Here is a 22,963-nt window from a genome sequence, read left to right as displayed (position 1 = left end):
AACTTTTTTCAATCTCAAATGAGGAAATTGCTGATACATTTAACGAAATGCTGAAAAAGGAAAACCAACCTATGGATGCCGTACATATTGCAACTATTCTTCCTAATGCATCACCAAAACGTCTTAAGCGAATTGTGGAAAGTATACCAACTCCAACATCACAATCAAATTTTACTGAAGAGGAAACAATAGCGCTTATGTTGGAACTGGGTCTCATTCGAAATAAGTACCAAATATTAAGGAAAGCTCTGCATGAAAAAGGACACAATATATTACCATCATACAAGGCGATCCAGGAAAAAAACAAACTATCCTACCATCACCTATTGCTGTTAATGATGTGGAAGCTTGTATTGATATATCATCTTTGCTCGAAAACACAGCATCAAGAATTGTGGCATACTTTTCAGAAGACCAACTAAGGAATATTCATAACTGTGATGTTGTCTTAATGTGTAAGTGGGGATGTGACGGTTTATAAGCACTTCCAGAATACAAACAAGCTTGTGGAAGTCGGACATTAGCAGACTACAAAAGTGTATTTATGTCATCATTAGTGCCATTACGAATTCGTTCATATTCCCTTAATCCATCATCGTCAAGCATCGGAAATTTATTTGAAGATATATGGATCAATACAACTCCGGGTTCAAAAAATTTTTGTAGACCAATTGGATTTGAATATATAAAGGAGTCAAAGAAAACAACAAAAGATTTAGTGGAATATTTAAAAGATGAAATAAATGCACTGGAGCCCATTTGCATAAAAATAAAGGAATTCTCTATTAACGTATCATATCAGCTAAGCTTAACAATTATTGATGGAAAGGTCAGCAATGCCATAACAGAAACTTCTTCCTTCTGGAGATGCTCAATATGTAATGAGAAAAAGTCGCAATTCTCAAATATAAACAAGAGCAGAAGTATTAATGAAGAAGTCCTGTCTTTCTGAATTTCACCACTTCATGCCAGAATACGATTTTTGGATTACTTTTTACACATAGCATACGACCTCAAATATAGAAGTGTGCCAGAGAATCTTACTAAATCAACAAAAAATAATGAAGAATTGAAAGAACTGAGAGCTGCGGAAAAAAGCAGAATCTAAGAAGAATTTAAAGTTCAGATGGGATTAAACATCGACAAACCACTTCCAAGTTGCGGTAGTACAAATGACGGTAATACGGCGAGAAGAATTTAAAGTTCAGATGGGATTAAACATCGACAAACCACTTCCAAGTTGCGGTAGTACAAATGACGGTAATACGGCGAGAAGGTTTTTTTTTGATATTACTTCAAAAATAACTGGAATCGATAAGGAGTTGCTTCGAAGAGTTAACACTATTTTAATGGCCCTGAATAGTAAACATAAAATTAATGGAAATCGATTTGGGGAATATACATCTGAAATTTCTAAATTACTTATATCTCTGTATCCATGGAGGGAACTAACACCAACAGTACACAAAGTATTGTGTCATGGTCAAATAATAATTGAATCGAATATTCTTCCACTTGGAGAAGCCCAGGAAGCGAGGAATCGAGATTTTAAGCATGTTCAACTTTTTATCTCAAGAAAATGCTCCAGGCAATCACAGAATGAAGATATTTTTAATAGTTTACTTCTATCTTCTGATCCTGTTCTTTCAACTATGCGAAAAAGATGGATTTGTTATTGTGTTGTTGTTGTGCGTGGCTCATAATAAAATTATATTTTTTTATTGTATATACAATGTTATAGTCTTTAATAAAATAATTAACTAAATAATTTTTAAAAATTGTCCAAATATTTTATTCAACACCAAATGTATGTTCTGTCATACTTAATACTAAAATATGAAAAAGATGAAATTAAAGGACACAGGTTTAAATGAACATATTTGTGAATGTAATTGAGATATTGGCTTGAAATTTTTTGTAAAGGGTCGAGAATTTCCATATCTAACTATCTGCGACCCTATTAAAATTTTGATATAAATCATAGTTTTAGAAATTTAACAAATATGTAATATATGACAAAATCTTTATTTATGAACAAAACTCAATGAAATCTTCAACGCTTGTTAAATTTGTCATTTCAAATAAGAAAATGCAAAAAAAAATTGAAAAGGTCAAAGGGCATCCCGCAATTCCCAAAAATAGGAATGAAAATCTCAAAAATGGGATTTTTTACATTTTTGCCCATAAGGTCCACATTTCTTTCAGGGCTGGGAAAATACTTTTAGAGTAAATAGAAAACATATTGAGGTTTCCAAAACTGCTTTCAGTTTTCTGATCCCAGCTTTGGGATTTTAGAACATGTCGCCCAAAGTTGAAGTTTTGATAAAAAATAGGTCATATTCGGAAAGACGCAGTGGCAACATTTTCAAAAAATAGGACAAGTTTTTTACGCCAAAGCGTTCTGCGTAAAGATACCTTTTAGAAAACTATAAAATTGTTATATGTTCTTAAAGAAAATTTTATTTTATTAATAAAAGAGTTAAGACACATTTTGGGCAAAAAAACGGCAAAAATCTAAAATTTTTTGAATTTTTAAATTAAAAAACGTATATTTTTGGATCTGTAAATGATATTGATCTGAAATTTTTTGTATATTATTGGAAATTTTGTTGTCTAACTAACAAGAAAAATGGACCAAGGTATGGTTAATTTTGTATCACTAAATTTTTAAATGCCTATATCTCGGATATTATAAGAGATAAGTAGTATGTCCAAGCATGTTTTTTCAAGACCTCGTCGAGCGCTTTTAGAAAATATAAAAATCTTTGTATTTGGGTGAAAAACAAAAAAATGGCAGGAGTTTAAAAATTTTATATGTCGTAGGTACCCTACTTTGAGCCGCCACAGCTCCGTCCCTGGGGCATCTGCGGGGTTTATCTTCAAAACTTAAACTCGAATACTCCTTGGCTACGCTCACGCCAAATTTTATCCCGATCGGATCAGCCGTTTAGAAATTCCAGATTTATTTCCAAAAAATTTCCATTTTGCCCCACTGTGCATTGTCAAAAGTAAGAAAGAATTTCAAATCTGTCATCCATTAACCCATAAATGACAAAGTATGCAAAGTCAACGATTAGGCATTACACATTTAAGAAGGATTTTTGATATTGATTTAATAAAATGGAAACCTATTCCCCAAACAGAAAACTACCGAATCGATTTTTTAGCAGCATTTCGACGTAAGGAGCTCTTGTTTTTTTCTTTCGTTCTTTCAACGCTAAGAAAGAACTGTGGAATCGCGCAAGATTGGAAATCTAAACGCTATCAAAAAATATTATTTGTGCAACTATTTTCTTACGACAAGCGCAGAGTTATATATTAGAAAAGGTACTGAAGTTTGTTCCTTAGTTATATTACAAGAAAATATATTGAACTAAAAATATTTCTACTATTTCGTTAATTAATTATTAAGTTCATTTATATTATCTTCAGAGTATTGCATAGCTTCACTTTGACCTTCACAGCTATGAGTTAACGTTATTAAAACTTCAGATATATGTTTCCGACTATCTAGAATTTTATATAAAATACATAACAGTAAGTAAAGTAAAGGCTAAAATTCCAAATATTATTATCAAAATATTGTTTTCTTCAAAATCCTCAAAATTCAAATCGCAGACAGTGGTTATCTGTTGGAGTTATGGACCAAATTTTTATACTTTTATTTCTTTTTTATTATATCCAATGAAGATAAAAATTAAATTTAACACAAATATATTAAATGTAATGGCATATTTTTATTTGAATATTTCCTAAAATGTCTTAAATTTTTTGAATATATTTCTCATTTATGTAGGTGTTTTGTGGCACTAAATGATGTGATGAATTTGTAATAACATGTACAATTTAATAAAGTTAATCAGACCAAATATATTTAATTTCCACATTGCCAATGAATGAGAATTATCAGAAAAGTGCATCTATAGCTTTAATTTTCCAAATTATAATAGAATAAAGAAGTATAAGAATAAAGAAGAAGAAGAAGTATAAATAAGAAGTATATTTAGTATAACATAGTTTTTTTGTGGATATTTCGGTACTTATAAAACTAGTTTATGTTGAATTTCATCACTATAGTGGTCTTTTTTATTCAGTTATGACTGTTATCCGATTGGAATAAAATTTTAATCAAGTAACTTTTAGGCACTAATCAACTAAATTAGACTCATACAAACAGTGCCTCTACTGTACATACATACATACATACATACATACATACATACATACATACATACATACATACATACATACATATTTTTATATAATCAACCAGGCAAAATAGCTTAAAAGTGGAAATTAACATATACAGGTTGGTGAAGTCTTCAATGACTTCAAAAACATTGCATTTCTAACAAAAATATGGTTGAGTGCGTTTGATGTGGACAGACAATGCCGGTCATTGTTAAAAGTAATGAAAATTCTATGTAGTATATAAAGATAAAAATGAGGGAGTATATTTGGGAATACAGATATATATACATACAAATGTATGTACATATATTATTTTACTTAATACCTAAAACATATCGTTGCACTAAATTTAAGTACCAAAATCTAATATAACGTTGATTTTCTAAAACTGGAAATTAAAAATGTTTAAAAAAATAATTTTCAAATTTTGTCCTACGAGAAATAATCTTCCAAAATAAGGTCGAAACAAGTTTTAATTGTTATTATTCACAACGATTTCATAATATACATAGATGTGTCACCTTAAATAATTAGAATTAAAACATTTAAATAGATGTAATTTTTATGATTCGAAAATAAACATTGATCTAAATAAAAAATCATGTGCCTGTGTTTTGTAAATTTCGAATCGACAAAAATTATAGAACAATTTATAAGGTCTTGTTTAAAAAAATACAAATATTACATTTAGTTGCTTGACAGCATTAAACAAAGTAGGTTTCCGTGGCTTTCTTTCAGAAATTGCAAAAATAGTTTGTAAAACTAAAACAAAACGTTCGTGATTTATGAAAATGAAAATTCATGTAAATCTTAAATGAACAAGTAAGAGTTCTATATTCTGCTGTGCCGAATCTTATATACCCTTCACCATGATGTGTTAAAAAAACAGTCAGTACGAATTTTATTACAAAAAATCTAAAAATACCAATTGCAAAACGGTAAGGTACCAAAAAGTCCCCTTTTATGGGTTCTCACTTAATTCAGACTCTACATACTTAATTTCATGTTTCTACAAAATTCAAAAAGTACCTTTTGTAAAACTTCATGTTATAGAAAATTCAAAAAGTACCTTTTGTAGAAAGAAAAAGTACTAAAAAGTCCCTTTTGTAGGTTTCTACCTCTTATTACAGACATATTTTGTATGCTAAATTTCATGTTTCTAAGTTCAATATTATAGCAAATTCAAAAAGTACCTTTTGTGGAACGAAAAAGTACCAAAAAATCCCCTTTTATGTGTTCTGATCTAATCCGGACTCTACATACTTAATTACATGTTTCTAAGTTCATTATTATAGAAAACTCAAAAAGTACCTTTTGAAAAACGAAAAAGCACCAAAAAGTCTCTTTTTATGGGTTCTCATCTAATTCCGAATCTACGTACTTAATGTCCATTGGTTCAATATTATAGAATATTCCAAAAGTACCTTTTGAAATTCTTACCTAATTCACACTGTACATACTTAGTTTCATATTTCTAGGTTCAATACAAAGTAAATTAATAAAGTAGCGACATCTCTTGTTGTACAACAACATCTACAACAAACACATGTATTTTGTTTTTGGAATAATCCAAGAATGTGTCAAAATAAATTAATAAAGTAGCGACATCTCTTGTTGTACAACAACATCTACAACAAACACATGTGTTTTGTTTTTGGAATAATCCAAGAATGTGTCAAAATAAAATTTAAGAAAATTTTCTTTAACAACAAAGTGAACAAAACATAAACATAAAATATTACTTTTGAGTTGAAAATATTAAGGATTTTATTATATTATTATATATTATACAATTTATAACACTTTTAAACTACTTTAAACCACTTTTAATTAAATTTTTCAACTTTTCACAAATTTTAACAAATAGCAAAACACAATTTAAAAATGGTGACATAAACAATGTTAACAATTTTCAAAACAAACTTTGACAACTAATTTTATTTGTCTATAGAAACTATAGTTAAAAAAATAGTCAGCTGTTCAAGTGATGCTACTTTATTAATTTACTTTAGTTCAATAGTATCGAAAATTCAAAAGGTACCTTTTGAAAAACGAAAAAGTACTAAAAAGTTCCCTTCTATGACTTCTAACTTAAACCAGGCTCCACATACATAATTTCATGTTTCTAGCCAATAACAACACACTAGTGCTGTTCTCGCTCTGCTGCTCTCGTTCTGATTTTAAATAGCGTTCTATTCGATCGTATTTCCAATAGAATATTGAAAGTTCAACACACGCATATATCTGGGGTCTTCTAAAAACTGATTTTAACATACACACAGACAAACAGACGTACATGACTAATCCGCTATTTATAAGGATCCAGAATATATATACTTTATAGGGTCGGAAAATTATATTATAGAAATTACAAACGAAATGATAAACTTATATATACCCTTCTCACGTAGGTGAAGGGTATAAAATATTCTTTGCTTTATATTTTCGAATGCTAGAGAGCAAAATAAAATATGCATATCCATTTGAGTAAAGTTTACGAAAATATTTCTGTATTCTTTGGTCAGTTTTGTAAAACAAAATAAAACATACAAGAATAAATAAAGCAAACCCTGTTTTGTCTTTTTGTACATGAGTAGGTGATAACACAACAAAAATTATTATTATTTTTTTTTCATTTGCATGTACCTGAGTAATAAATGAAACTCTGATTTTAGTGTGTTCAGTATTAAAATTAAATGAATCACAGAACTAAAAAAGAATCCTGTAGCGGTATTTTGGAGGTGTCGGTATTTTTTTGCACGCCGAAAATATTAGGCAGTTTTCGGAAAAAATACAAAACTGTCTATATGTATAAAAGTCTTTAATATGATATTATTTTCTAGTACTCAGTTCGAAAAAGCCGACTTCTGGATTAGCTAGTTTAAGAGAAAATGAACGATAAGTACTTCGTTATTTTTAAAACCTATACGGTCTTATGTTCTTACTTATATATGTTTATTAAGCAAAAATACTCGTTTTCGTTTAAGATAACGATATGTTAGTACTAATGTCAGTGTGTAGACATTTTAACAAGTGAATCAAGTCGGTGCTCTAATAACTATATGTAGAAATATTATAAAGAGCGGAAACATAAAAAATCAAAACGAAAAATATCACACAGAAAAGTTTTTCTATTGCAATATAATAAAGTATTATATATTATAAAATTTCATCACTTTGACTCTAGACTTGGATTTTTGTCTGCTGTGTTTCCCCTCCGGGGCTAGCGCCTACATTAATTTCGAATTAAAAATGTTATTAATGGTGTAAAGGATGAATTAAGAATATAATGGCGTAATACTATGATACTAATGGCTATTAATAACATTATGAATATATAGTCACCAAACACACCAGAAAAATGTAATTTTTAAAATAATGATTTTTTTAATATTGTTTTTATTTTATTACGACGTACACTTTATTCAGACAATGCCGAAAATGTTCATGCTAACATGAAATTATTAACGTTTTAAACAAATTATTTACAATGTACATATTAGGAACATATGTACATACATACGTCTGTATATACATATATATGTACAATATTTACACATACCGACAGTAAGTACCTTTAGAAGTGGATAAATGTACCTTTTATGTCCACATATAGTAATACTTTGAGCACAAGCATGTCTAAACTCCTTAAAACGTTGTTTTAATTTCATTTTTACTTTTTTTATTTTATTAGTATTTTCTTTTTATTATCTTGTATGCTTACAAAATTATTGGATATGTCATTTTAGTTTATTGATTTTTTTAATAAACAAATTACAAACAAGTAAAAAAATGGAAAAATTGGTAAAATCAAAACAAACAGTACCTTTGCCACTATTAAACTAGTTCAACATGAACTTCAGCAAAAGCCCAAGACCCAACGAACGATGCCACTGACAACAACGCCAACTTTACAGTTCGATGGTTACAACCCGTACGCTCTTTTTCTTCTATTCTCTTCAATTTAGTAACTAGATAGTTTGTAAATTACATTAGGATGGCATTGTTAATTTTAATAAGCTCAACTAAAATGCCTCTTTATGTTAAAGTAACGTTTTTCGAATGAAATACCGCTAACGCTAATATAATTTTTAAATTGTACAAACCATATTTTTCCAGAAAATCGAAAAACGTCGGGAATTTGGAAACCCTACATATAGTATGAAAGAATATAAAAAAGATTTCTATCTTTACTCTTAAGAAGTTTAGTAAAAGTTTAAGCTATGACGACAATCCTTTTAACTTTGTCTCAAAAATTCGACTCATAAAAGTAAGAATTAAAGAACAAGACTAGGTTAACAACATCTAAAAAATACACCTATGCTGCTATGACAGAGAAAATATTCCAGCGTTTCATAGTCCTCTCAGTTTGACATTCATTATTTCAAGTGGTCATACGGATTTCAATGGGCCTTGATTTAAACTTCCCTTCTCTTAATCGCAAGTATAATAGAAATGTTCTTTGATCTATGACAATATTGTAAGTAAATAAGCCATGTATAATTGAATAAACGAATTTTCGAGCCACCTTAATATGAAGTATATATTTATATACATACGTATTTAATACATGTACTCATGTATGACTTAATAAAAATGTTAGTAGTTCTACATTGTATACATAGTATAGTGTTGCATTTACATTTAATGCTTCACTGTTATTTTGGGGTTTATTAAATTATTATTTTTTTTTCAACTTCATAGTTTTTTTTTAGCAAATGAGTAATACCTATAAGTATGTTTTAGAATTGTTTTAATTTGTTTCTTAAAAATGTTTTTACGCAAATTTCAAGAGAAATTATTTTTTTGGTCGCATTTCGTTCTACAGTTAATAGAGGATAAATATAACGCTTATCTGGAACTATAAGATAGCAAGACCAGTTTGTCTTAAATTTAGATTCTTTGCACACATACATATTTATGTACATACATCTATTAGAAATAAAAAGTAAATAAGAACCTTGTATTCTGTTGAATCATTGAGGAACCATTTGCCATCAAAAACTCACTTTGGTTTAAGATTGAATATATCTATATTCCGATGTACTTAAATTATTTCATCACTGAATCAATTCAATTATGTATATACATATGTACATATTTACATGAAAACGCTGTACATACCTCCAAAGTACAATATTATAATAAATAGTTCTGGTAAAATCAACATACTGACTTATAATGGTAGTTAATTAAATGAAGCGAGTATCTATTACACACTCGTGTTTTGAATTTGTACTAAGAATTGAATTTCATTTGATTGCAACTACATAATAACGTGATCTCGACTTATTTTGAAATAATGTATGTATGTGTGTGTATGTTAAATGTGCTCTTAAATTTTTTTATAAATTTAAAAGTTATTTTTCAATAAAATATCCTATTTGCATATAAGCGTATGTTGTTGTTTTTTAAGCGTGCACTAATAACTCTTTTTGTAATGAAATTTTTCAGAATATATGATCCTTATCGAATAGTATATTGTAAAAGAATGACAACCTTATATATAACCATCTCACGAAGGTGCAGGGTATAAAAATATCGTTTTTTGTTTTTCCTGTAAAATTTAGCTTTTTAGGTGACAATATGTACACATGTACGTGACCAGCTCACAAGTACATTAAAATAATTTTTTGAATTAATTAGTAATCGTGATTATGTCCACCCAAATAAAATAAATTAAAGTTCATTCATTTTATGCTAGTTCTTAAAAATTCTTGTGCCGCTTCGTATAAAACACGTAACATGTTATTTTTTTGTAATTAAAAAAAAAATAGTTTTTATATATGTAAGTAGTTTTTTATTGTCTATTACAATCAAACGTCAAAAATGATGCATTTAGAACCAGTTTTAATGTCAACAATTTACGATTAAATTAAAATGAATCTCCAGTTGTTTTTCGTGTTTCTTTTGCTATTTTTCAGGCAAATGTTATTTAAATTTGAGCAATTTTTTTTTCATAAAAATAAATATTTAATTGCTTTATTTCTTGAAATATGAGTGAATTATGGACACTTTATGGTATTTTTTTTCAATATTTTTAAATCCGACTTGTTGGTTTGAGAATTCTACTAATACAGAGTTAGTTACCGACTGACAGTAGACTTAGGCACTTCTTGACAGGGTTTCACTTCTTGGTGTTCAGTGCCTTAGAACTTTATTTATTTTATAACTGTTTTCTTTTCACAAATTTTACTTTAATTTAAAATTGTATTCGATTTTCTATTGTTTATTTACATGTTTAGCTGCTAGTCTAAATAACCACAGATGACATAATATCGATAACTTTTTGACAACTAACGACGACACCAAGTTTTATATCAGTTGCGTTGAAGGCTGGTAACACAAATAAAGTTTCGTTGCTATCCATAATCGAGCCATTAATTTACTAAATATCCTTAATTAATTAAAAAATCCCTAATAATTCCAGAACGCATATCCGCTTCTTATGTTAATATTTAATTTTCATTGTTAATTTGGACTTTAAGGAAACTTGTTTTTATACCCTACACCACTATAGTGGGGAGGGTATTATGCGTTTGTGCTGAAGTTTGTAACACCCAAAAATATTGGTCTTAGACCCACCTTAAATTATACCAATCGCATCAGAATCACTTTCTGAGACGATCGCTATTGAAAATGGTTGAAATCGGTCCATTATTTCACCTAGCCCCCATACAACCTTACCCACCGGATCGGGCCTTTAAGCTCTTAAGTACTTTAAATGTTTTATAATGTCAACAAAAATCAGCAAAAATTAGTTTTATAGAACAATATATGACAATACTAATTTTTATTGTGATCGGGCCTCATTTGACCCTAACCCCCATACAGACTCCCCTTCAGAAAATGACTTGAAGGTCAAAATTAACTTCTTATTACTTATAAAACGATTAAAATCTACATAAATAACTTTGTAGTAGACGTAAATTCATCTACCAAAATTTGTAGAAAATCTTGTTTTTTGTCAACAATAAGTAAAAATATTCCACAATAAAACAAATTATATGCTTTATTTAAAAAAAATTCAAATTTTAACATACTGACTGGTGTAGGGTATCATATGGTCGGCAATGTCCGACTATAAATTCATACTTGTTTTTATCTTGATTTTCTTTCATATTATTATTATTATTATTATTATTATTATTATTATTATTAATATTATATCCAATGGTTTCTTTGAGGAACAAGGGGTCACCACAAATTAGCTCCATTTAGGTCTGTTAGACGCTTTCTGCCCGATTTCTCTTCAACTAAGATTGCTTTGTGATATTTTATTTTCAAGTTGTTGTCTTGACACCTTATGGTGTCTAATCGAAGGCAATATCCAGACGAATAAGAATTTAAGTTTTTATTGGACCATAGGTATACATAAAAATTAAACTGAGTATGAAAAATCCTAAGTCTGCTGTCAAAAACCTAAGTCGTGACAATGTATTAGTTCAAAATAATTATAACCCAACAAAAACACAAACTCTATCGATTAAAAAGTTTTAATCAAAGTATAACAAGAAGTCCGACTCTTTGACAGCAGTACCTAACTCTAAGCATGTGTTGGTGAAAAAGTACCTAACTCTAAATATGTGTTGGTAACAAAAATGTATTTGGTGCATTCTAAACATACAGAGTTTTATAAAAAAATACAATTTTAAATTTGTTTAAATTTTCTATACCAAAAACTGAAACTCTGTTTGTAAAACAAGATTCAACATCAACAAAAATGAAATGTCAATAAATTAATAAAAAAATTTTTCCAGATCATAAAAATTAAACAAAATTTTAAATGAAAAGTGCATTAAAACTATTTAAAAAAATTGAAGTTTTTTTGTGGATAACTGCAATTTCGCGTTCGATCCTTAAAAATGGTCGAAAAAGTAAGTTAAACATTTGAGTGTTTTGACAAGTTTTAATTTCTCACAAGAGAGTCGATTTTACACGGCACTCGTAGAATTTCCTATATGTGAGAGTTGGACTACTTGTTATACTTTGGTTTTAATATTTTTGTTTGATATTCAATTTGGATATTTTATGAAATAATGGTTTTAATTAGCAATTTTTATTAAATTTCAGTTGACCAATGCAAGAAAGATCTTTGTTTAAAATTATTCTAAATTTGAAAAACATCCGTTGTATTTGCTAGGTTGGACCAATATTGACACTTGAAAATAATATTAAATAAAAAATAGAAATAGAAAATTAAAAATTTCGTTTTTTTAATGTTTTTAATCATTTTGTGGCAAAAACACAACTTTTAATAATGTTTATTGCTACAGCAGGTACTATTGGGCCAAAGGAATTGTGTTAATACTATACACCACACTAATGGAAACGGCATTTTGATTATGTCCTAAAGTTAGTAACACTTGCTCAATGCAATGATATTATCCCTTTATAAAATTACTCTGTTGAATTTCTTTGGAAGCAGTATATGCTATACAAGTGTAGACTCTTTACAAAATTCAACTCAAGAAATTTTATATATACGAAAGAGTTACTATAAATTGTTATATTGAGCAGTACATTTATCAGTTAACCAAACATCAATCTCTTAAATATATTTAACATCTAGATTAAAATCTACTATAAAACTTATTGCAAATACCCTACCACAATGTGGTAGAGTATGCTGTATTCGGATACATTTTGTACTTTCATACTTTGTAAATAAAATACTCATACAAGTGTACTAAATACACACAGAAAGTAAGAAAGTAATATTTCTTAGGCTCAGTAACACTTCTATTTATTTTTCTATGTGTTGTACCATGGCATAATAAAGTAAGATGACTGCAATAAAGCAGCTGATTATTTTTTTATTTTTGTGTAGATTATCCATAATGTCAAAAGTTGTTATTGTTTACATGTTAAGAATGTTATTTGTTTACATTTCTTATGTCATTTTTGACATTAGTCTAATTCTAGTACAAAAACAAAATACATGTTGTTGTTGTATTGTTGTAGTGCTTTCTAGGTGCCCTAGGTTGTACATTCGATATTACGCAAGAATATACGCATGAATATAAACAAACACCGATTTACGGAAACCTGTACAGCGTGTAAGTCCCATAGTCCCACACTTTACGACTACAAAAGTACCGAATTTGAAAATGAAAGAGATGATGGTCGATACAGAATGCTTGATTCTCTTTTAATGTTTGATATCTACTTCGACAGTAGAGCTTCCCGCATTAGTAATGATGTTGCCAAGATAACAAAAAGATGTCTTCCAAATTGGCATTGTGTATTTTGAACTTGCTTGTGCTGACAATATTACACCGTATGCTTTTGCTCTTAGCCGCACTTATCATCAGACTGCTTCCGATTCCAGTGATCTCATTTTAGATGATATGTACCTATAGTTATGTGATAGCAAACATATGTCGTCTGCGTATGCTAGTCAATCCAGTCGACCATTAAGGCTCTGTCTTATACCCATATATGATCGAGTTACGTTGCGAAAAATGACATAATGAACGATGTTGAAAAGCAAAGGGGACAATACAAAACCCTTTCTAACATTCGTTAGTACAGTAAAGAAATCACTGACAACGTTTTCGTGCACGACACCGAATTTGACGTCATATCTTATTTATTTTATTAATTTTAAATTTGTTTTTTTGCACAACCAATAAATATGTAATAGCTTAGTTTTTAAGGAAAACCCGTAGTGTGATAATTCTAAGATGCACATGTATCTCATAAACAATATACATTGTATTTTAGAGTATTGAGGCATGAAATATATTTATATCACTGATGCAGTTATTACCAAATACAAATTAAGAAATATTACACTGATAAAGCTGAAAGTACACATAGATAGTTCCAGCTTCTGTTAAGATTTTTGTATTTAGCTCTTAAGATTCTAAATTTTAAATAAACTGTTAATACCTTACAAACATTCAATACGAAGCGTACAGTCGTTCACGATCCTTCTAATCAAATCTGTGCCGTGGCAAGGTTGACTGTTCATTTATATAAGCGTCAATCTTGGCTTCGGCAGAGATTGAATTCGCAAGAGCTAATTATAAATTTAATATATGTTCATATAAAAAATATATTTAAAAACAAATAAGAAATTATAGTCGGGCGAGGCCGACCATATAATAACCTACACCTTTGACAAAAATATAATGTGATTTAGTTGCCATAATTAAGCTTTTAAGTTGAATTGTACCTTGCCTAAGATATACATACTTAAGCCATTTATTGTTGAATAAAATTGTGAACATTTAAGTGAAATTTTGATGGGAGTATATTAAACATAATTATGAACTTAAAAGCTCTATTCGGCGGGTTCAGATATATGGGGGCTAGGTAAAATAATGGACCGATGTTAACCATAAGCTTCGTCTACGGTACCACAAAAGATCATGTGCCTAATTTCACTGAATTATCTCCAAAATTGGGACCTGTAGTTTGATTACAAGGTTTACAAGCCCTATTGGGGGGTTCAGTTGAATGGGGGCTAGGTGAAATAAAGGACCGATCTTAACCACTTTCAGTAGGCTTCATCCCTGGAACAATAGAAGATCATGTACAATATTTCATAGTTTGATTACAAGGTTTACATGGACGAAGCTAAATTGACTCTTAAAATGCTTTTGAGCCGATTGGGTATAGGACCAATATTAATGTGCGTTACAAACATCAGCACAAATCCAATATACCCTCCCCACTAAAGTAATGTAGGGTGTAATGAATAAAATAAAAAGATGTATAGAAGGGTAGATATAGATTCTATATAAATCTCTAATGGAAGATTTACTGAATCAAAGGTACAAAAGTGTATGGAAACCATGGCAATATGATTTCCATTAAAATAAATAATAAAAATGTTCAAAATAAGCAAAGAGATCCAAGAGAGCCAAAAATGGCTTCAATACCAAAAGAGGTTCAAGGCAAACCCGAAACAAACTCTACAAGAGTTGGAAGAAGCTCAACGAGACCTAGAAAAGCCTGCAAAAATGCCATAAGAGGTTCCAAGAGATCTTCAGAAAGAGTTTTTAAAGAACTGAAAGAAACTCCACGAGTGCCAGTAAGAGCTAAACCATTGATAAAAGCAGTTCCACTGTTATGTTTATTACTTTAATAAAAAATTTAATTGAATAAAAGTTTTTTCGTATTTCTGTTTTTTACTTTCAATATTATACAAAATTATCACGCGAGAAAAATTCGTGCAAATTTTTTTATGAGAGTAAATTAACAATTTTATAAAAGCCCAAAAAAGGTAAAAAAATTACATTTATTAAACAAATTAAGTACCAGACCACCATCTACTCTTTTTAAAAGAAGATACAGATGTATTTAAAAGTTTTATTGTATCACTAATATTATGTAAGATAATTAAGAAAACCTGTTTAACCGTTTTTCCTTTTTTACACCCAAATATAAAAATTTTAAAAAATCTCTCCTTAGAGCGGGTTTTTGAGTTGGGAATCAAATGCAAATTAATAATAAGATTAGTTAATTTAAGAAAACGTCACTGTTTGTTATCAAGAACGATGCATGTTATATAAAAAAGAAGAAGACAATTTCTGAAAATTAATGAAAATTTAAATTTAAAACAAAAAATATATTACACATTTTAATGTCTATTTTTATAAAAATTGTATTATTTGCATCAGCTGTTAACATTTTTGCATTTCTGGGTGAAGTTTAAATTAGCTGATTAAATATTTAAAAACAACTTTCGAAGATTAATTTTAATTTAATCCCTTATTTTTCGCCTAAAGATTGGCCCTTAGATCAACATAACCATAAAGACATCCACTATCAAAATTTCATGATTCTAGGTTTAGAATCAGTAAGTCAGTTATCTTTTTTTAATATAGGTTGTTATCAATATGGACATGAGGAGGAAAAGTGCAAATATTTTTTTAATTCATTTCTTGTTATTCTCTATGTGTAAAGCAGACGTCGGCGCTAGTATTGTTCTGAATACGAAGATTTTCGGCAGTTTACATGTATACATCACGATCGCATACGAACTTCTCAAGAAGAGCGTCAACAATACAAATATTTTATTTAGTTGCTTGGCAGCATTCAACAAAGTAGGTTGATGTCGCTTTGTTTAAGAAATTGCAAACGCAATTTGAAAAAACAAAAACACAACTTCAAAAACAAGAGCATAATTTCCAAAAACAACATACACCCTAAATAATTTTCTAGAATGCATAACAATGAAAGTAAATAAAATCATTCTTATTTGATACTTTTTTGTACATTTTAATTTGAAATGTTCTTCTTATGTGAAGAAATTATCATTCTTACGTCCATTGATCATATTTTGTTTATAAATATTCCCAATTAATAGTAGTGCAATTTAATCTTCAAAATTGAAAATAGCCAAATATTTTTTTCAGTGAAATTTCATTGAAAAAATACCAATAGTGTGTGTGTAGTGGTGATTTTTTTTCATCTGTCCTCTATACGCCGGTGTATGGTGTAAAGATTGAGAATGAATATTATCGTTGAATTTCACGGAACCAAAGGGATGTAGAATAAATCAATCGAAAAAATATATATTACGAGAGATAGCTTGCAGATTAATTGCATCTTCAACAGTTTTGTTCTAACAATTCTGAAATCTACAATAGCAGATATAGATTTCTATTCAGTTAGAGGTTTGTTTAATGTTTTTCTCATATTTCCCCGGGAAGTCTGCACTATGGAGGATTTTTTGATGGCGACAACACTTTGTTGTTAATCAAGTGTTGAAGAAGCCATGAAAAATTAAGATAGAAATGCTAGCGATGATGAAAGTGAAGGTACTGGATGCTTGTGTAGTTGTAACGGATGTTTCGAAAAAAAGAAGACAAAAATAATTATTTAGACCCTGTCCTGTTCCAAAAGTTCTTAGTGTTATTGCGAAAAGAAAGGCAGATCAATATTATTTTAATTTCTTGTGCACTTACATGATGATTTGATAAAAAACAACTCAATAATATCAACACTGAAAATAAATATACCTCTAAAAATACTAATAACAATGCTAATGATACCACAACTGATACCAACAATGATACCGACTACAAAGCAGTCGATAACAAAAGTGTTGCAACATACAAATTTTAATTCATCCACAAATAAAAATGAATAAGAAGACATTAATCCATCTAATTCTGTTCTTATGGAGGGTATCCGTAACATTGAAGTTTTGGAAGACTATAAACAAGCGGAGTATCATATTAGTTATAAAATACATTGTAATACTAACGATGAAACCAATAAACAAGTAAAATCGTTAAATCATGATGATCTGATGTTAAGGAAGGTTATTAATAAATACTTTATATATATAATTTTCTTGATGCTAAAGGCAGAAGGAAGGTCGTGGGGTTCCTGGCTACCAGAGTTGCATTAAATATTTAGTGCACTAAGGTTTCCACTTAATCCCACTATAGTGACTAGTTTTTGAGTTTTGACTATTTTTATCGCTATAGTGGTAGTGAAACATATTTAACTACCAATAAAAAAAATCGTAGTAGTGAAACATTTTTTAACTACCACTAAAAAAATAGTGGTAATGAAATATATTTATATCACTAATGCAGTTATTACCCCATGTTGAGATAGAAGTATTAGACAATGAGACTGAAAGTATACATGAGTACTGACTGGTATTTGGTTGTACTCTTGAGGTCTCGAAAATATTATGCATTGCTTTGTCAAGTCAAGCCTTTATCTCGCTAGACATAAATTATGGGCTTGTCAAAGGTCCGGGATAAATTTTAAGTGAATTGAATTATTCTATTTCCATTATGTTGTAATGCTTTATGCACATACATTAATAATATCTGTTTATATAGTCCTCCAAATGGAAGTATATTTGTGGTGTGCATTTTAAACAAATTAGGCGTCGAATATAGTGGCCAATTGTATTGATTTAAATCGCAGAGAAATAAGTTAAATGCGAATGCACCATATCTTGATAAATTAGTAACTTTGTATTGCTGTTTAACTATAAAGTATTTCAATTCCAGGAGAAATTATAGCTCCCCAAAAAGTTATGATTTAATTTTACTTCTAGTTATTTCACCATAGCCACAATCGGGCTCTCTTAGCGCTACTTTTTCCAGTCTAGTTCTGGCTGCACTGAGCCTAATTTTGTCATTTCTACTTAAAAGAAACCCATGCCATGTATTGTAAGATAACAATTGCTTATTTACGATGTTCTATAACCTGGATTCTCTCTAGCAGAAAATCAAAATTGCTTGTTTCGGAATGTTCTATAAAATAAATGCTCTTTAGCACCGTCTTAAAATTGAGCCTGGATTTTTGGCCATTCTTCAGCAAGAGAGTCACATCCATATTAAGTCCTGCTTTACGTTTGTCGGTGTAGTTAGTTTTAGGCGGAAGATGTACATTACAAGACGGTGGTCCTTGAACAGCTCTTATTTTAACTCGTATGTCAAGCAGACTTCCATACCATTGTTTTTAAATAGAGTAACTCCTACAACAACAATTTAAATTAATATGAATAAACAATTTTGTTCAACCAACCCAATGAATAACGCAGCGAATACCCCTGTTAACTGTTTGAAACATCACGACCTGTCTAGAGTAATTATGTCAAATTTGTAGACAAAACATTTGTTTATTTTTTATTTCTATTTTATTTGGCTTTCTATACATGTAGTTAATACATATGTACATTCATACATTTTTGTGTACATAGAGAGTTTTTTGATCACTGTGTATTTATTTCTTAAATGTGGAATGAAAATACTCAACAAAAAATACTTACATACCTATACGATTATGCAGAATGTAAGAGTATAATGAGAGAAAACCGGATTTTTGAATAGAATTTATTGTTTACTCATGCCGCTGACTAACAGCAAATAACATGAAACAAATTTAGAATCTTACAAGTACATACATACATATGTATATAGGGTAATGTGAAAAAAATGTTGTCGGCAAAGATGATAAATGTAATACACTACACAACTAACAAAGTTAAATTTAAAAACAAAAACTATTTAAAATTCTTAATATTTAACCCTATTTTTTCAATGGTTGTTTATTTTTTTATCGTAACGACATATTGACGGTATTCATACAAAAATTGTTTTAACCGGCAGAATATTCACCGTTTAAACGATAACCTTGGATTAAGATTATTAATAAAATTTAACAGTATTTATATTGATTATAACTTTTTTTGATATTTAATCTAAAATGTTATGATTAAACACAAATACGATGTAGTTACAAACAAATTTAAAAACTTTTAATACTAACCTGTAGACGAATGACTGTTTTAATTACAGAGACGGAAAACTTTATTTAATTGTAATTATTAATATTTAATATTAACGCAATATGTGTAAACACCTAATGTAGGTTTTAATAATATTGAGCTATGTAATAGCATGCAAATTTCTAAAATTTGATTTAAATAACAGATTCTTAATGATTTAGTGTACCATCCCTGATGTTAGAGAAATTATATTTTTGTTGCTTTCTTTTTAACACCTTCTATTTAATATGAGTCAGATGGCATTTATAAGGTAGTATGACGAGCTCAGCTGTTTATTGTTTATAAATAGTTGCTGACATTCACCATTAAAAAAAAATGTAATGGAAAAGGCCCTAATGCTATCACCTTGCAAATTATGAGTAATATGATAACGATTGTTTGACAAGTGGCAAGAAAGATAATTTCTCTTAATATATGTAGGTCTTTTTATGTACTTACTTGCACTCATGCTCAGTTTGAGGATTCATTTTTCCTTCCTGTAACTTCTCGTAGAAATTCTTCCACATTTTTTCCTCATTCATGTTGATGATTTCACTTTTCTCCTTTAAGGATAGAAAATAGTTATTAGGTAAAAAGGTATTTAATTGAATTAAATGTAAGTTTACAAGAACGTTTGTACTAAATAAGTTTTTGAATGAAGTTTTATATTTGTTTATTTTTAAAACTCTATTTTTTTCAGTTGTTTTATAGGCATAGCATTTCTTAATTATTATAAAATCTATGTAATTTTTAAGCATACATCTATCACAAAACGATAAAAACAAACACGTAACCAGCGTATTCACAATATAAAGAGAACTAAAGTTAAGACAACATCGAGTTTCTCCAAAGACTTAAAATTGCTCGTACCGAACAGCAGCCGCCGCCGACACAAAAACGACGCGAATTTTACTATTTATACATCCATATATACATACACATATATATACTAATGTATAAATACATGCATTAGGGGTATAACTTAAAAAAATAAATACGTATTTATTATAAAAAAATTATCTGTGTGATTTTATTATTTTCATTAAAACTATGGTTTAAAAAAAAACATAAAAATTAATCTTTAACAATAACAATAAACGCGTTACTTAACATCTTTGCAACAATAACGAAAATTAAATCGAATAAAGAGATAAAACTATGCATAAATATGCACAATCATGTTAAAATTGTTTAGTCACATTCTATGTGTTTCCACACATAGAAACTGAAGAAAACTTCAAAAGAGAATTAAGAAAAAGTTTTTCAACAAAAGTTTCCTAGTGTGGACCAGGTCTAAGCAAAAGACATACAACTTAAAAATTTTTATACCCTTCACCTTCGTGAGAAGGGTATATATAAGTTTGTCATTCCGTTTGTAATTTTTATAATATAATTTTCCGACCCTATAAAGTATATATATTCTGGATCCTTATAGGTAGCGGAGATGATTAAGCCATGACCGTCTGTCTGTCCGTCTGTCTGTCCGTCTGTCTGTCTGTCTGTCTGTCTGTCTGTCTGTATGTTTGTTGAAATCAGTTTTTAGAAGACCCCAGATATCTGCGAGATCCGAATCTTCCATAATTCTATCAGACATACGACCGGCAAGAACGCTATTTAAAATCAGCAAAATCGGTCCATAAATAACGGAGATATGAGCAAAAAACCGAGACAACCTCTGAAAATTTCATATAAAATTTAGATTTTTTATTCATGCTCAGACAGAAACTGCAAAAAACAAAAACAAAATACATAACAATACGGTAAATATTGTTATTGTAATTTGTTTACAAAAGCAAAGCAGAGCAAGAGCAGCAGAGCAAGAGTAGCAGAGCGAGAGCAGCACTAATATTTTGTTATTGGCTAGAAATATGAAATTAAGTATGTAGAGCCTGGATTAAGTGAGGACCCATACAAGGGGACTTTTTGGTACTTTTTCGTTCTTCAAAAGGTATTTTTTGAAATTTCTATAATATTGAACCTAGAAACATGAAATTAAGTATGCATGGCCCGGATTAAGTGAGGACCCAAACAAGGGGAGTTTTTGGTACTTTTTCGTTTTTCAAAAGGTACTTTTTGCAATTTCTACAATATTGAACCTAGAAACATGTAATTAAGTATGTATGGCCCGGATTAAGTGAGGACCCATAAAAGGGGACTTTTTCGTTGTTCAAAAGGTACTTTTTGCAATTTCTACAATATTGAACCTAGAAACATGTAATTAAGTATGTATGGCCCGGATTAAGTGAGGACCCATAAAAGGGGACTTTTTGGTACTTTTTCGTTCTTCAAAAGGTACTTTTTGCAATTTCTACAATATTGAACCTAGAAACATGTAATTAAGTATGTATGGCCCGGATTAAGTGAGGACCCCTACAAGGGGACTTTTTGGTACCTTTTCGTTTTTCAAAAGGTACTTTTTGCAATTTCTACGATATTAAACCTAGAAACATGTAATTATGTATGTGTGGCCCGGATTAAGTAATGACCCATAAAAGGGGACTTATTGGTACTTTTTCGTTTTTCAAAAGGTACTTTTTGCAATTTCTACGATATTAAGCCTAGAAACATGTAATTAAGTATGTATGGCCAGGATTAAGTGAGGACCCATGAAAGGATACTTTTTCATTCTTCAAAAGGTACTTTTTGAAATTTCTATAATATTGAACCTAGAAACATGTTATTAAGTTCGTATATCCCGGATTAAGTGAGAACCAGTAAAAGGGGACTTCTTGGTACTTTTTCGTTCTTCAAAAGGTACTTTTTACAATTTCTACAATATTGAACCTAGGAACATGTAATTAAGTTTGTATGGCCCGGATTAACTGAGGACCCATAGATGGGGACTTTTTGGTACTTTTTCGTTCTTAAAAAGGTACAAAAGGCTTTAAACACATCATGGTGAAGGGTATATAAGATTCGGCACAGCCGAATATGGAACTCTTACTTGTTTTTATTAATATGCTATAACGTTTTATTTGCATTTTTTATTGAATTACGCGATAGCGACTGTTTTCTACACACACACAAAAATACCTTTTATGTGAAAACCATTATTGGGGGCACGATTAAATAACAAAGCAGTAGTTTTGTGAGTAAAACAACGAGTAAAACAACTACGTGTAGTAACAGTGATTGTGAACAGATCTTTGCAGTAAGTTATAATATAAGTTTATGTTCTCAGTGAAAAAAAAAATCAAAACATACTAATTAAACAAGCAAAATAAACCAAATAATTTTTTATAAATTTAAAATTTTTTTATTTTCTTTTTTAATCATTTTTTTAAAATTTTTTTACAACATTCTAAAATCAATAGAAAAATTTTCGTAGGTGCATTCTAAAATCAATAGAAAAATTGACTTTTGCATAGAAAATATCAACAATATTCTTATGGATATTGCAGCATCTGCTGACATATTAACATAATATATTAATTTAATATGTGCTAATGTTTGTATACCATTATTATTATTATTATTATTATTATTATTATTATTATTATTTCTCATAGGCCCCATTCAACT

At 29.3% G+C, this 22,963-nt stretch overlaps 1 protein-coding gene across 2 annotated transcripts in view; it reads right to left on the bottom strand.

Annotated features, from left to right (window-relative positions):
- The window catches only part of LOC111680574 (protein unc-13 homolog 4B), a 54,886-nt gene extending 34,555 nt beyond the window's left edge, over positions 1 to 20,331 (bottom strand). The window contains exons 1-2 of one of the 2 annotated variants that reach the window (XM_023442240.2): positions 20,202 to 20,331; positions 19,901 to 20,004 (exon numbers count right to left, since the gene is read on the bottom strand). In XM_023442240.2, the coding sequence (XP_023298008.2) occupies positions 19,901 to 19,983 (83 nt within the window). In that variant the 5' untranslated portion in view covers positions 19,984 to 20,004; positions 20,202 to 20,331. Of the gene's footprint in view, positions 1 to 7,788; positions 7,933 to 19,900; positions 20,005 to 20,201 lie in introns of those variants that run through there. The other variant, XM_046948906.1, reaches the window with a different exon arrangement.
- Between the last annotated feature and the right edge of the window lie 2,632 nt (positions 20,332 to 22,963).

Source organism: Lucilia cuprina, chromosome 4 (genome assembly GCF_022045245.1).
Source record: "Lucilia cuprina isolate Lc7/37 chromosome 4, ASM2204524v1, whole genome shotgun sequence".
NCBI classification, from domain to species: domain Eukaryota; kingdom Metazoa; phylum Arthropoda; class Insecta; order Diptera; family Calliphoridae; genus Lucilia; species Lucilia cuprina.
Note: the sequence above shows the minus strand (reverse complement) of the source record. Positions and strands in the feature narration are given on the sequence as shown.